General features: G+C 65.8%; 1 protein-coding gene across 8 annotated transcripts in view; it reads left to right on the top strand.

Moving 5' to 3' along the window:
- Nucleotides 1–15,022, top strand: part of ITPR1 (inositol 1,4,5-trisphosphate receptor type 1) — a 195,667-nt gene that overhangs the window by 162,026 nt on the left and 18,619 nt on the right. For all 8 annotated transcript variants that reach the window (XM_045856743.1, XM_045856740.1, XM_045856741.1 and 5 more), the window contains 5 exons: nt 1,812–2,004; nt 4,941–5,066; nt 9,423–9,598; nt 11,313–11,477; nt 13,322–13,517. In XM_045856743.1, coding sequence (XP_045712699.1) covers nt 1,812–2,004; nt 4,941–5,066; nt 9,423–9,598; nt 11,313–11,477; nt 13,322–13,517 — 856 coding nt within the window. The remainder of the gene's footprint in view (nt 1–1,811; nt 2,005–4,940; nt 5,067–9,422; nt 9,599–11,312; nt 11,478–13,321; nt 13,518–15,022) is intronic.

Raw genomic sequence — 15,022 nt, forward strand, 5'->3', positions numbered from 1 at the left:
CCCGCGGCGTGTGGGCTCTGCCCGGGGCAGTGCTACGCAGGAGTGACCGCGAGACCTGCCTCAGAGGCACGCACTCCCCAGGCCTCCGGGAGCCGAGCGGGCTCCAGGCCGAGGCGCAGGCAGGGAGACCTGCCAGTACGCACAGAGCGGCTGTGTCCCTCGGGCTGTCAGCTGTCAGGGTGGGGCTGGAGTTTTCACCCAGGCCCGGCTGACGCCTGGGCGTCGGGTCTGTGTCACTGAGAATCAGGGCAGCGGACCTCTGTCCCCAGGCTGTAGGCAGGAAGGGTTGACACGCCTTGCCGGCTCGAGGTGTGGGCGAGGTTACCCTTAGGGGCAGGAGGAGGATTGGGGCATGTTCTTCCGACTCCCAATCGCAGGTCTTTCCCCCCAAAAAAGGTGTGGGCAGGTGATGAGCTAAAGAGAAAAGGCCGGGCCTGGCGTCCCCAGCTCTCCAGGCCTGCCCTTGGCCAGCTCCCACCTCTCCCATTGCCCGAGGACGTTCTCTGTGCACCCGGAGGCCTCGGTGACCCCGGGGGCTTTCCTCGCAGACCCGGGGCCGGGCAGCCCTGGGGCCGGGCAGCCCTGGAAGTGGGACTCCGTCCTCGCCAGGAGGCCTCTGTCTCCTGCCCAGAACCTGCTAAGCCGAGGTGCTTCCGAGTTCACAGCAACCCCTGAGAGGAGGGGCTGATCCGGAGCCCGCCCGGCCGTGCAGAGCTGGCCGGCTCCCAACAGCTGGAGGCTGCAGGTGGCCCCCATGCCTGTCACCTGGGAGTTGGAGGAGGGGCGGGCACTGGCCCCCAGCCCCACACTGCACCTCCAGGTCAGGGAGGGTGGCTCAGGGGCCGGTCAGTGTGAGAGTGAAGCTCCCGTACCTGGTCTTCGGCTGGACCTGGGGGCTGCTGGTCCAGAAGCCTGGAGAGCTGCCTTCCAGAGTCTGCAGAGCCAGGGCTGTGGGAACCTGCTTCGCCTCTGAGCATCCCCACGACGGCTTGACTGGCTGCAGCAGGGGGAGCGGGATCCAGATCTTCTCGTGCGGGGGTGGCCCGGGCGCCCCAACCTCCCCAGGCTCCACTCTCCCCGGGGGATGAATGGAGGTGGGCCGTGCCCTGTGGCGCTGTGCCCCGGCCCCCTTTTGAAGTCCCGCCCTCTGTGCCTGTGACTCAGCACAGTGTCTAGGGGTTTGAGCAGGCCTCACCGCGCTTCCTGCTGTCTGGGGACCGAGCCAGTCCAGGGGCTGTGGGAGGTGTCCCCCTGGGGCCCAGCCAGGCCGGTGCCAGGAGCGGTGAGCACTACTGCCCCGGCGTTTCCCAGGCTCACCAGTTCCCGCTTCGCACGTTTCAGATGCTGTGTCAGGTGAGAGGCAGGGCGTCACTGCAGCCGGGTAATCCAAAGGTGGTTTTGTCGCAGTTCCTGTGTAGTAGGGCAGGTAACCCAGTAGTGCCTCCTGAGAAGGGGTCCCCGGTGGGTGTGCACCACGGGCCAGCCCGGCACCGTCCCACCCGACGGACACCAGCCAGGTGAGGCTGTTTAGGTCAAACACAGGAAAACTGAACACTCAGTCCCACAGTTGCTCGAGCCCTGTGTGCCAGTGCCCAGAGGCCACATGGGACAGGGGTCCGTGCCTGTGGACAGGACGGACACGCAGACACAGCCACGTCACCACTGCAGGTTCCTGTGGGGCAGGCCGGGTCCGAGGTCAGAAAAATGCCAGATCTGAACCGCACTCCGTCTCTGACACGGAGCCCGTGGCCGGGGCCCCGCCCATGTGGAAGGGGCCGCACGGTGACGCGAGCGCCCGCCCGTCCCCCCAGATCGTCCGGCTGGACCGAACCATGGAGCAGATCGTCTTCCCAGTGCCCAGCATCTGCGAGTTCCTGACGCAGGAGTCCAAGCTGCGCATCTACTACACCACGGAGCGCGACGAGCAGGGCAGCAAGGTCAACGACTTCTTCCTGCGCTCCGAGGACCTCTTCAACGAGATGAACTGGCAGAAGAAGCTCCGAGGTGGGCCTGCGGCTCGGGCTCGGGCCCAGCCCCACGGGGGCCCCAGGCCTGGGCGGGCGGCGGGGGCCGGGGTCTCCGAGCAGGCAGTGGGGGCCGGGGTCTCCGAGCGGGAGCAGAGCTGGGGTGACTGGAGACACCGCCCGCCTCTGGGCGCCAGGCGGTCCCACTGCCAACAGGCCGCCCCCCCGAAATGGAAGCTGTTCTGGAGCAAAGACCGAGTGTGAGCGGTCAGCCACACATACTGTCCACCCACCCACCCCCGGCAGGTGGTGGTCGTCCCCACTGCGCGGGCGGGGGTCTGGGGGAGGCTGAGTCCCCTGCCCGGGGCCACGCAGCCCCGCGGGCGGGCGGGCGCTCGCTCCCGTGCCCGTCGGGGTGAGACGGCGGCGCCAGCGAGGCCTGTGCTCGTCTGCGTGCTCGAACTTCCTCCCGGGTGTTGCCGTTGTCCTTGCCTGGGCTCTGCGCAGCCCCGGCTTCCGGAGGCGACCCCGAGTTCGAGTACCCGGATGAGCACAGGCCTCTCGGCACTGCAGTCCCGCCCTGGTCAGCGGGGGGCCCGGGGGGCGGACACGTCCTCTCCGCCCTGTGCTGCTGGCAGGTCGGTGTGGCCCCCCGGGGGGTGTCTTCAGCCTGGCATGGGGGCCTCCACCCGCGGGCTGGGTGGCCCTGGGCGGGCCCCCAGCCCCCCCGACCCTCACCTGCGAACTGGGGAGGAAGGCCACCTGACGGGGGTGGGTGGGGGGGTGGGTGTTGCGTGTAGCTGGTCCTCGTTTAGTCTCTGTTTCAGAACAGCTTCCGTTTCGGTGAGGCTTAAACGCAGTTGTCAACGGAGAGGTTTTAATTGGCTTCAAAGCTCTCTGCTGGGAAGCGGGAAATGGAAGATAATGGTGGAACTAAACACGATTTGCATGTCGGGGGAAGGGAGAGAGGTGTGTGCGTCACAACTGCAGCTACGGTGAAGCGCGTGGCCCCTTCTCCGGCAAACGGTCTGCGGGGGTGTTTTCTGGCCTCACGTGAGCCGGCTGCCTGCCTCCCTGAGCGGTCCCGGAGTCACGGGGTCTGGTCTCCCTGGCCAGGCGCAGACACGCCCAGGCCCGGGGCCGGGGTGGTTTGCGGTTGTGTCCTGCGAGGGTTACAAGGCACAAAAAGCAGGCTTTCCAGAAGCCCTCTTCTTTGTTCTGCTCACATATGTGTGTTCACAACACATACACACACACTCACAACACACACACATGCACTCACAGTGCCCGTGCATGCATGCTCTCGCACACTCACAACGCACGTGCATACTTACACATGTGTGCACAACTACAGCGCACACAACTATAGTGTACATACTCTCACACAGCTGCAGTGCACACGTACATGCATTCACGATGCACACATGTATGCCCTCACACAATGCACACACACCCTCCCTGACAGGTCCTGAAGACCCTCCTCCCGGGACAGGGGAAATCACAGGCAGGTGGAGGCTGCGTCATACACGCCGGCCCTGGCTGCCAGCGGCTCTCCCTCCTCTCCTCACGTCTCTGCCCCTCTCCCGCCCGAACAGCCAGGGGCCCGCCTCGCCTCCACGTCCTTCGTGGCGTCCCATCTGCTAAGGCCCTTGCACGCGCAGGTTCCAGTGGTCAGGGTGTGGCCACGTCGGGCCGTTACCCCGCCCACCAGCGAATGTGCACGTTCCGTTCCACGGCTGCATCGTCAGTCATCCCAGAGCTCTGTGCCTGAGACGGTTAACTCTCACATCGCCCAGTGTCTCGGGGCCAGGAGGCAGGGCGTCTCGGCACCGGGTCCTTTGGTGGAGGGCCTCTCGGCAGCCGGGGCCCCACCCTCGAGGTGGGCCTGGACCGGGAGGACCGCCGCTCTGCCCGCTCACATGGCTGCGGGCGCTCGGGCCTCCCCGGGGCCACCCGAGTCCCTGCACCGCGTGGCAGCAGTGTCCGCCGAGGAGATGGCTGGTGAGGGGGTGTGCAGGGACCCAGCGCCAGGCTGGGGTGCCAGGCAGAGTGTGTTGGCCAGGGGCATGGCGGGGTCGGGAGAGGCAGGCGAGGACGAGCTTCCCCGCGCCCCGGGAGACGGCGGGTGAGGCGCATGCCGGCTGCTCTCCGAGGGCCTTCCTGCCCTGGGATGCACACCCCCGGGTTCGGAGGACTGGGTGTCCGCTCATGCTGGGAGTGGCACTGCTGTTTAAGATGAGGGCACTGCGTACCTAGCAGAAGGCCCCTTATCACAGGGGCCTATCTAAGCAGCCCCTGTTGGCTGCCCCAGGTCCGCCAGCGAGAGCTCCCCCGAAGGTGGCGCTGGCCCCCCGGGCATCTCTGAGCCTCGCCGTCTGCTTTTCCAGGGGAGCTTTCGTCCCCTTCTCTGGAGCTTCCCACACGTGCACGCTCCCCGCTCGCCACCCCTGCCGCCATTCCCCTCTCCCTGGTGCCGTCCCGTTTGCAGCCGGGCAGCTGCGTGGAAGTGGCAGCTGGGCCAGCTCTGACCACCGCCGGGCGCCCCCCCCACCAGTGCCCACACTTCTCAAAGGCTCATTGAACTCTCGCGTCTGTCTGGGCATCTCCTCTGGTCCCAGAGCCCTGGGGGGGACTGACGTCTCAGCGTGAACTCTGGACACCCTCAGACTCCACACCCGAGGGCGCTGACCAGAGCTGGCGGGGTTTTCCGTGCCCCCCTTTCTCCCCCTTTTCTCCTCCTCGTCCCCAAAGAAACCCTCTGTCCCAGTAAGGTCCCCGAGCAGAAATCAGCCCGGCTGGTGTCCTGGGGAGCCCGTGAGTCACCTTCAGACTCACGGTGGTTCTCACTGTGGTGGTGGCAGCTGGGACAAAGGTGCCCTGTCTGGTCGGGCGGGGGTGGCGGGGGCGTGCGGGGGGGCTCGGCTCTGCCTGGCGGGCAGTGCGGGGACCCTCACGCGGCCTGTCCCGCCCCCCCAGCTCAGCCCGTCCTGTACTGGTGTGCCCGCAACATGTCCTTCTGGAGCAGCATCTCGTTCAACCTGGCCGTCCTGATGAACCTGCTCGTGGCGTTCTTCTACCCGTTCAGCGGGGTCCGCGGAGGAGGTACCTGCCTTCAGTTCCGGAGGGGGGGCGGGGGGGCGGGGGTGCACCGGCAGCGCGGTGGCTGTGACGCCGGGGCCCACTCAGGCAAGATGAGGTGGTAGCTTCTCCCACAGGCCTGGCCTTCAGGGGAGTTTAAATAACACGCACGTGCTCCGTCCGTGTTTACTGACCCAGAGAGGAGGAGCTGCACGTTGTCAAACCCAGAGGAAGTCGTAGCCGCCGCCCCGTCCACGCGGGGGAAGGGTCGCAGAGCAGCGGGGACGCAGAGCTGGGTGTGCCTGCGCTCTGCTGCTCGGGCCAGGCCAGTGGGTCTCCCCGCACCGCACCTCACCACACCACACCCCGGGGCCGGTCTCGCAGCAGAGAACCTGTAGGGAATCTCCGGCGTCGTCTCGTGCGGGGGCCCGGCGCGTCTGTGGATGTTCGGTCTTGGGAGCTACGTGCCGTTGCTCACTCGGCTGACACGTGGGGTCCGGGGGCGGCGTCCCCGCCCTGACGCCCCTGGGGGCGGGGGCGGGGGAGGCCACTTTTCAGCTCCGAGTCTCGGCAGAGCAGCTCACACACCTGTGTGACAGCCGCCGGGGCCCCTCATGCGCAACGTGCGAGCGAGGGACTGAGGGAGACACGCCCGGTTCTCAGCAGGAGGGCGCCGCCCGGGCGGCGGGGCCTGGTGGTGCGGGCGCGCCCACGCACTGGACCGTGCGCCCCCGCAGCCGCGGAACGTGTAAGGGCCGTTGGAGGGGAGGGCGAGTCCTGCGATGCTCGCGCCTCTCGCCCACCCAGGCGCGGGGTTCACTTTGCCCCTGGCCCTCAGGCACATGGGCAGCTCCGTCTGAGGGATTATTTTCTCCCAAAAGCACCGTGTAAACCCAAGTCCAGGGGAAAGTTCCCTTTTAGATGCCGCGTCTGGAATCCTCCACGCCGTGGCCGAGGCGCTCGGCAGGCCCTCGGGGCTGCCAGGCTTTCTCCGGGGGGACGTCCGTCTGCCCGAGCTCAGTGTGCGGTCAGTGGGGCAAGAGGGACGCTGGCGGGGGGGCGACAGGACACAGGCCTCCCTTCACCCCAGGCTGTCGGCACGGGCCTCCCGGCACCGCCTTCCACCGCAACTTGGATTCGTTTGCATCTGCCCCATTTTTTTCCCAAAGAGACAGGATCCGGCATAAACAACGCTCTCTTGTTGCGTAAAATCCTTCTATTACAAAAGCATAAGCATGTCATTCTGTAACATGACAACACCACGCTCAAGGACCCTATGACATTGTAGGTGAGCGGTTCAAATTGCTGTCCATCTCCTGTGGGTCATTCGAGTGCCCCGCCAGCCGCACTTGGTGGCCTCACTCCTGCCGGGCGCTGTGCCGCGTGCCGGCTCGCCCTGCCCTTCCTGACCGTCTCTCCCCTGGTCCCCGGGCAGCTGAGAGCTGCCCACTGTTTCCGGGCTGACGGTCAGGCCGCCTCCCCAAGTGCGAAGCCGGGGCCGCTCCAGCTTCTTCCCGGCTTCGTGAGCAGGCGCCACGCAGACGTCCTTGGCACGGGAATGTCCCGGTATACGCGCGAGCAGGAAGGGCGGTGCGACTCGCTGCCGGCACACCTGTCCACCCGGCCATCTCAGCGGCCGCCGTCTTCCCGTCTGCTTCGTCCATCCTCCTCCTGCGTCTTCCGAAACAGTTCAGAGCCCGGGCACTCCGTTGTTTTTCCCACGAGTATCTCTGCGTGCGCTTCTAACGCATGGGTGTTTGGAAAGACGTGCCGTGTCACACGGTACCGGCACACCTCGCAGAACGCACGGTAGACCCCGCGCCAGCCGGCTCGCCCCGCGGGCCTCCAGCTATCGCAACGGTGTCCTTCTTCCGGGGGCGGGCTTGTCTCCGGGCCCCTCCAGGCTGGGGACGCGAGCATTGCCCTGGTCACAGTTACTGTACTGGGCTCCAAGAGGCCGCTTGAGACAGCGACGAAGCACTTGAGAGAGCGAAAGGCAGGCCACGGACGGGGAGAAGGTATTTACGGAACAAGTGTCGGGCGGGAGGCGTACGTACACCCAGACCACAAAGGGAATTCTTACAGCACGGCAATGAACAGGCTGCGCAATTAAAATAACGGGCAAGGGATTTGACCAGATGCTTCACAGAAGACATGCGATCGGCCAGCACGCCCATGACAAGGTCGTCAGCGTCACTCGTCATCGGGGAGGTGCACGCGCCCACCACAGCGACGTGCCAACTGCTCGCGGGGTGAGCGTCGGAGAGACGGACCACACCCAGTCCTGGGGAGGCCAGGAGGCGAGCGGAGCCCCTCACGCTGCTGGCGAGGAGGACGGGGGCGGCGGTCACCATGGGGCGCGGGGTGGTTCCGTGTCCCGTGAAACTGGACGTGTGCTGAGGACGCAAAACGCAGCTCTTCGTGGTTGCCGGGAGAGGGGAAAACACGTCCACGCCGAGACGGGCGCCTGCATGTTCCCAGCTGCCTGTCCTGTCACGACCCGAAACTGGAAGCAAGCCAGACGTCCCGTCGCTCCTCGCTGGGCAGGCTAGGAAGCGCGGATTGTGCGTCCTGTTGAATGGTTCTCGGCAGTGGAAAGAACTCAGTGTTTACACACAGGATAACCCAGAGGAATCTTAAAGAATCGTTGGGGACGGGATTCAGAAGGACTGCCCGCTGCTTGCTTTTTCCACTTTTGTGGAACTCTGGGTACTGCACAGCCACAGCCACAGCCGCAGCCGCAGGGAGCGGTCAGCGGCCGCCTGGCCAGGGGCGGGATGGGGTGAGTCACCGGCCGAGGGGGCGCCAGGAGGCCTTTGCGGTGACAGGAGCGTTGTGTGTCCTGCTCGTGTGGGGGGTCCGTGACTGCAGAAACTGCCCCAGTTCATCGCGTTGCACCCGGATGGACGGATTCTGCCTTTGATTGGTCTTCCGTGGGGGAGAAGGGCTGCGGACGTCCGAGGCTGCGTCCCCGCAGGCGGGACCTGCCACCACGACTGGGCTTTCTCCGGAGCCACAGCTTTCCGCCTTTTTCATCTCGTGGCCCACGTAAGCTAGCGACTGCCATTCTGTGGTACAGCAAAGAATATATAACATCGCCCGTGCTAAAAACAAAGTAGAATTTTGATTCACGCACGTCAGACCAGGGGCTGTCGTGTCGACCGATGTCCATTTTCGCCCTTGACCATCTAAGGGCAAAGAGGTCAGGGCCCCCAACTCAATATATTGTCGGGTGTTGCGTGGCTTACAAATTCTGGCGGCCCGCCAGTTGAAAATCTCCGTCCTTGAGTAACATGGCAGTAATCGGACCGACCGCACAGGGTGGCCGAGGGGGTCAGATGGGGGGTCATCAACACGAAGGGCCTGCACGCCGCCGTGCCACTGCTGCGAGCCCGGGAGGGCGCCAGGGCCTCGGTGCCCGCTTCCTGAGTGTCTGCGGAGCTGCCCCTCTTCCTGCCCGTTTCTGGTCAGGGCCGCCATGGTGGCAGAGGCGGGGGGCGGGGAGCGGCTGGGCTTGGGGTGCAGGATGCAGGGAGACAGGGGTCCCACGGGCGTGCCTCCCCAGAGCGGCAGCCAGCGGGCTCAGGAGGAGCTGTCACCTGCGGTTGGGCGTTGGGGGGAGAGACACTGCTTTATGTAAGTGGCCTTAATCACCGCGCGCTGCTTGTTTACATCCGAAGGAGACTCGAGAAGCGATGGCATCTGAAATAGGGGTGGTTTTTAATGAGCGTTTTACAGAGCTGTATTTTTAGCCGCATCGGCTCATGTTATATAACCGAGCCGTCCCGCGGGGCACCCTAAATAGAACTCGCCACAGCAAGGGATGACAGAAACCGGGACGGCCCTCACTGCGAGGGCACCCTGCCTGTAGGGCGACGCAGAAGTTGCCCCCCACCCCCACCCCGTCCCCCAGCCCCACAGGAACCTGGCCCAGGCGGGGCCTGCGCTTCTTCCCTTCTCCCCTCACGCTCTTTGTAACAGACGTCAGCGGTCCAGGGCCCCGGTCCACCTGCCCTGGGAGTGAGGTGGGGCACACGTCCGAGTTCCGCGGTGCCGGGTGCCGGGTGAGCACTAGGAAAGAGTGTCCCGTGAGGGCGAGCGGGGGTCAGGGAGGACTAAAGAGAAGGAAGGAGCCCCGGGCACGTAAGGGAGCGGGAGGGCTTCCTGGAAGAGGAGACGGCTGAGCTCACACCGAAGGCGACCAGGAAAGGGGGGACAGGTGTGCAGGTGAGCACATGGGGGTGGCTGGTTGTGTCCGGGGCAGAGAGCCGGGGACCAGTGGGGCCGGAGAGGTGATTGGGGGAAAGGCGGCTGAGCCTCTGCCGGTCCGCCCCTCGTGGTGACGCCGCCCCTCGTGGTGACGCCGCCTCGTCTCCGCAGGGGCTCTGGAGCCGCACTGGTCGGGGCTGCTGTGGACGGCCCTGCTCGTCTCCCTGGCCATCGTCATCGCGCTGCCCAAGCCGCACGGCATCCGGGCCTTCATCGCGTCCACCATCCTCCGGCTGATCTTCTCCGTCGGGCTGCAGCCCACGCTGTTTCTCCTGGGAGCGTTCAACGTAAGCTGCTGTCGCGGCCTGGCGGGGGGGCGCCTTCCCCTCCGGCCCCCAGAACCTTGGCCTGTGCTCGCGGTGGAGAGAGGAGTCTTGCTTGGGTCGCCGCCGTCACAAGAGCAGGGCAGTGGGGATCTCGGGTGGGCCCGGCAGGGCACCGTTCGGGGACGTGGCCGGCCTCGTCCTCACGGGACCGCCCTCCCAGAAGTGCGGCGGAGAGAGCCGAGCGGCTGAGGCGCAAATGGGTTCTGCCGTTCTGGTCACAGGTTTGGCAGGGGGACCGGAGATCCTGGCCAGCAAGCGTAGTGAGGCCACACGGAACAGGAGAGGCGAGAGGAGTGCCCCCACAGCGGGAGTGGGGAGGGACCCGGTGATCGCAGAGTCGGGGGACACTGGGAATCGCTGGTTCGGTGCAGCTGAAGGACAGAAGCCCAGTGCATGATGGGAGAATCCTCAGGGAGCGGGGTGGGGGGCGGCGGGGGCAGTGCTGATGCGCGATAGGAGCTGTCCTGCGGAGGCTTCGGGCGGAAGGAGGGCCCTGCGGCCCTCGAGGCCCTGCCTTCTGGAGGGTTCCGCCCTGAGCGCGCCTGGCCGCCGAGGCCGCTCACAGAACCGGGGGAACATTGTCCCGTGAGGTCGGTTCGGTGCAGCAGCAAGTGTCCCCAGGGGGCGTTCAGGTGGCAGAGGCAGTTAGGCCCCCGAGGGAGAAGAGCCCCCTTCGGCATATGAGCTCGGGCGAGGGGTGGGGGGTGCGTCGGAAGGAGCGGAAGTAGGCCAGCCTTCAGCAGCCGGTGTTGGAACCGGACCCACCCGGTTTGAGCGAAGGAGAGAAAACGGTTCAAGTGACTGAGAGTCGAGAGCCCGGCTTTGGGTGTCGCCGTGGACGGAGGCCCAGGCGGCGGCAGGGCCCGCTCTCCGGGTCGGCACTGGTGGTTCTGGGGGCTCGTGCTGGGCCAGACGGGCCGGCGGCCTCAGGCTCGCGTGCTCTCGGGTTCCAGGTCAGAGGAAGGAACGGGACTGGCTCTTGCTGCAGTCCCAGGAAGGACCTCAGCGGGTTTCGTTGGGTCCTGTCCCGGTCCCCGAGCCAGTCCTCCCCGCCAGCGGGTGTGACACTCTGATTGGCCGGGATGCAGCCCCCCACGCACCCCAGACCTCAGGGATGGGCAGAGAGAAAGGAGGCGGCATTCCCGGGAGGTGGGGGGGGAGAGCGCACGCCGGAGTCCCTTCCTCCTTCCCCATGAAATCAGGAGCCGTGGGAGGGCGGTGGCAGGGCTCCCTGCTTCTCGTTAGGGTTCAGCCCCGTCGGGCCCCCAGCGCAGCAGGGACTCGGCAGACGCTCTCGGCCACGCTGATCGTGGGGGAGGGGGTGGCAGGGGGCCAGGTGGCTTCTGTGTTTGACTAACTCACCCGAGAAGGTTAGAGATGATTCATGCCTTGTTCCGAACACCGTAGTTTCAGTATGTGCCGACTGTGTGTGTGTGTCATGCACAAGTGGCACGTGAAGCCGTTTGACTACCACGTGACTTGTCATCTACCTGGAGAGCCAAGTAGTGAAATGACGTAGGTCCGCAACTCAGCTCGTGGCAGGATCGAGGGGCCCTCGGCACGGATGGGAGGGTGCTGCCACTGGCCTGCGCCTGCCCGGAGACGCCCTGCACCCACCCGGAGGGCCCAGACCTCGGCACAGGCGTCCCGATGTGGCTGTCCCCCCTGTTCCCAGGTCTGCAACAAAATCATCTTCCTCATGAGCTTCGTGGGCAACTGCGGGACCTTCACCAGGGGCTACCGGGCCATGATCCTGGACGTGGAGTTCCTGTACCACCTGCTGTACCTGCTGATCTGCGCCCTGGGGCTCTTTGTGCACGAGTTCTTCTACAGCCTGCTGGTGAGCGGCGGGCTGGCACGGGGCGGCCGGGCCAGGGCCCCCGTCCACGACATCTGCGGGGCCCACGGGAAGCCACCCAGGGTGCTGGCCACCTGCCGGGAGCCAGGCGACCGTGGCCACATGGCGCGAGAGCAGATGAGGTCTTGGACGTTTCCCGGCAGGCGGTGCCCACGCACGGTCCGGGGCAGGACGCGTGTGTCCGCACTTTTCTCTGCCTCTCCCCCTCGGCCAGCGCTCGCTGAGGGGGGCGGACACCTTTGAGACGATCGCTCGTTACAGCTCCCAGCGAAAGCACGGTAGGGGTCGTAGGGGTCAGTAGGAGCAGGAGCGGTGGCCACGGCCCCGGGGCGCGGACGAGGAGCTGACAGGAGTGCGGGCTAGGAGACCTCCCGGAAGCGGTGGCCATTCCCGCCCCAGCCGCAGGGTCTCCTGTGTTGACGGTCTGTCACGGGAGCCGTCCCACCGCCTTCCTCCAGAGAGGGTCTCTAAGTCCCGCCCCGAGTGCGTCGTCCTCTCCTGTCACTCGAGGGGACCCGTCTCCCTGCACCCCCGTCAAACGACAGGGGGCTCAGCCAGGCCGAGCCAGGCCGTCCGTGAGGGCAGGAAGCGTGACGGTGTCCGTGGAGACAGACATGACGACTTTGGACGGGGCACTTGCACAAGCGAGAGGCAGGGAAGCTTTTCTGGAAGGTGCTCCAGAAACGTGGTCTCGGGACGGTTGCCTCGCTGCTCTGTGCCTCAGTTTCCCCAGCTACAAACGAGGAGCACGACACATCCCAGCCAGCTCGGGCCAGCTCCCACGGAGGCGGAGGCTGTGGTTGGGAGAGGCAGCCTGGGGGTTCCGTGGACCTTCTGCAGCGGAGGAGGAGCAGAGGCGGGGTGCAGACCCTCGTCCTGGCTCGCGTGGCTGTGCCCAAGGCTGGCACCTTCAGGACCAGGGGGCAGCATGGAGGCCAGGTCCAGACGGGCCCCCCACTCTGAGGACCGCCCTGTAGCACCCTCCTCCGGTCCCTCTCGGGAAGCCCCACCTCCTTGCCCAGAACGGCCCCCAGGCAGAGGGCGAGGCGGGTGCGAGCACGCTGCGACCTCGTGGCCGCTGTCCCCACGAGGGCGTAGGAAGGCTTAGGCTTCCTGGAGTCCCCGCCACGAACTGTCTGTGTGGCCTTGGCCCAGTGTCTTTATCAGGAAATTAGTGATAATCACCGTTTATCGCGTCCTTACTCAGCACCTAAGCGTGGCTGAGTGCCGGGTCGGCCTGTGTGTCGTTTGTGAGCCTCCACAGTGCCTCGCCGCCCTGCACTCTGCAGCTGGGGTGCCGGGACCCAGAGGGCGCGGGCCCTGGGGGTAGCAGGTGGGGGGCTGGGGCTGGGGCTGGGGCGGGAGCCTCAGTCACTCCAGAGTCCTTGCCGCCTGCCCCGCCCCCCCCCCCCCCCCCCCACGGGACGTGGAGCTCCAGGAGGGCGAGGACAGGGCGTCCTGGCCCGACCTGCAGAGCGGCCCAGGGGCGCTCAGTGAACACGCCCCAGTGAACGCACGCCCCCCCGGACCTCCTCCCTCCCCCTCGTTCCTCAGACTCCCTGGGACCCCGCCGGGCCCGCCCTGTGTCCGGCCCCAAACCGAGTGCGTGCCCCCCCCCCACAGCTGCTCCCGTTCCCTTGCCCCTCCGGTCTCTTGTCCTCACTTTCACTACCTCGCTTTCCACTTTGAGGCCAGGCACGCGGGATGCGGCAGGGTGCGGGACGATGCTCTGAGTCCCGGGGCTGGTGCCGGGGCGTCGGCGCGCCTCTGGCAGCGGGGCCGCTGCAGGCTGCCGCAGCGGCATCTCCGTGTTTGCGCCCCGACAGCTCTTCGACCTGGTGTACAGAGAGGAGACGCTGCTGAACGTCATCAAGAGCGTCACCCGCAACGGCCGCTCCATCATCCTGACAGCGGTGCTCGCCCTGATCCTGGTGTACCTGTTCTCCATTGTGGGCTACCTCTTCTTCAAGGATGACTTCATCCTGGAGGTCGACCGGCTGCCCAACGAGACGGCTCTGCCAGGTGGGCCGGGCCTCTCCGGCTGGGGGGCAGCTTCCTGATGGTCGGAGCCGAGAGCGCGGTGTGGGCGGACCCCGGGGCCTGGGCGGACTCCGGGGCGCGGGCCTGGCTGCAGGCACAGTTCTGGTTGTAGTTGAGTGAGGTGGTGTCGGGTTGGCCAAAAAGTCCGTGCGGTGGTTTTCTGTAAACCAAGGCACTTTTTTTTTTCCCCCCCAATAACTCTTAATTTCGATCTGTGGGGTATGTCGGCTCTCTCCCCCGTGGTAGAACGTTGGTTGTTCTCAATTCACATCTCAGTTTGGTCGCTGCCAACTTCAGCTGGTCTGCCCGGCCGCGGAGCACCGTCCAGAGAGACGTGTCCGGCACGGAGCTCCGCCAGCCACTCCCGACACGTTCAGTCCGCCCCAGCGCCTGCTCCCGCACCGCACCCGTCTCTCGCTGCGCGGCAGCTTTGCGTTTTGCCTTTCTCAGAATAATAAGGCGTAATTCGCGGAGAGTGTTGCTCAGGTTCTTCCGTGGTAAAATGACTATGCAGAAATTCGCCAATTTTGACGGGTCTTTTCCCATGCACACCGATACAGTCGCTGTCACGGCACCGTCTGACGAACTGCTCTGAATGAAACAGGCGCTATGAGAGCAAAGTGAACGGACTTCTTGGCCAACCTGATATGTTAGACGTTGAGTGTGAGCATCCAGCTCCTGCGTGGAATTTGTTCTCTGCAGTTGTACTTTAAAATAGCGCAGCTTTCTCCTGAAACAGTCTGACCACGCGTGTATTGAAAACGCGGGCGTCGGCATCCCTTTGGCTCAGGAAAAGCGCGTCCAGGAAGCTCCCCAGGAAGGGGGGCCTGCTTGCCGACCACAGGCAGGCGCGGACGCGGGTGGGAGAGCGCTCGCGGCCAAGGGCCAGGGTCTGTTCCATTAGTGGGGGGCCCGCCGGGGGGCGTCCTCGCAAACTTTCACGGGACAGCAGCACCCACAGATGGGGCGGGAAATTGCAGAATAGCTGCGCTAGGGTCGTGTTCTGTTTTGTCTTCTAAGTTAAAAAGTTGACATCTTTCACTGTGCGGGGGAATGTCCCTCCCGCCGCCGGCAGTGCCCATACCGGGCTAGCCTGCTCTGTGTGCGGCCCATGGCGGGCACCGGTTCCTTGTGCTTACACGGAGGAGGTTTCTGGTTCTGCGAACGAAAACAGAAGGGTCACCTCTTTGGGAGGCACCCAAGGGCTCTGTCCCCTCGGTCACAGCACGCGACCCTGCCGAGTGAAGTGCTGCTGCCTTTTCACCAGGTAGCCGGGCACCCGCACCCCAGGAACTGGCTGGGATGGGTGAGACCAGGCCAGGTGGCCTCTGCTGCCTCCACGTTGACACAGAACGGCACTGACCGCACCCGCCTCTGTGTGAACCACAGCAGCCGACCCTGCCCGGCTCCCGCTGGTCCCCGCCGGCGGCTCTGGCGCGGGCCGGTGTGAGCCGGGCAGGCGTGTGCCTGCCGGGCCGTGTCTGTCG

Source organism: Phyllostomus hastatus, unplaced genomic scaffold (genome assembly GCF_019186645.2).
Source record: "Phyllostomus hastatus isolate PE091 unplaced genomic scaffold, TTU_PhHast_1.1 phas_scaffold_129, whole genome shotgun sequence".
Taxonomy (NCBI): domain Eukaryota; kingdom Metazoa; phylum Chordata; class Mammalia; order Chiroptera; family Phyllostomidae; genus Phyllostomus; species Phyllostomus hastatus.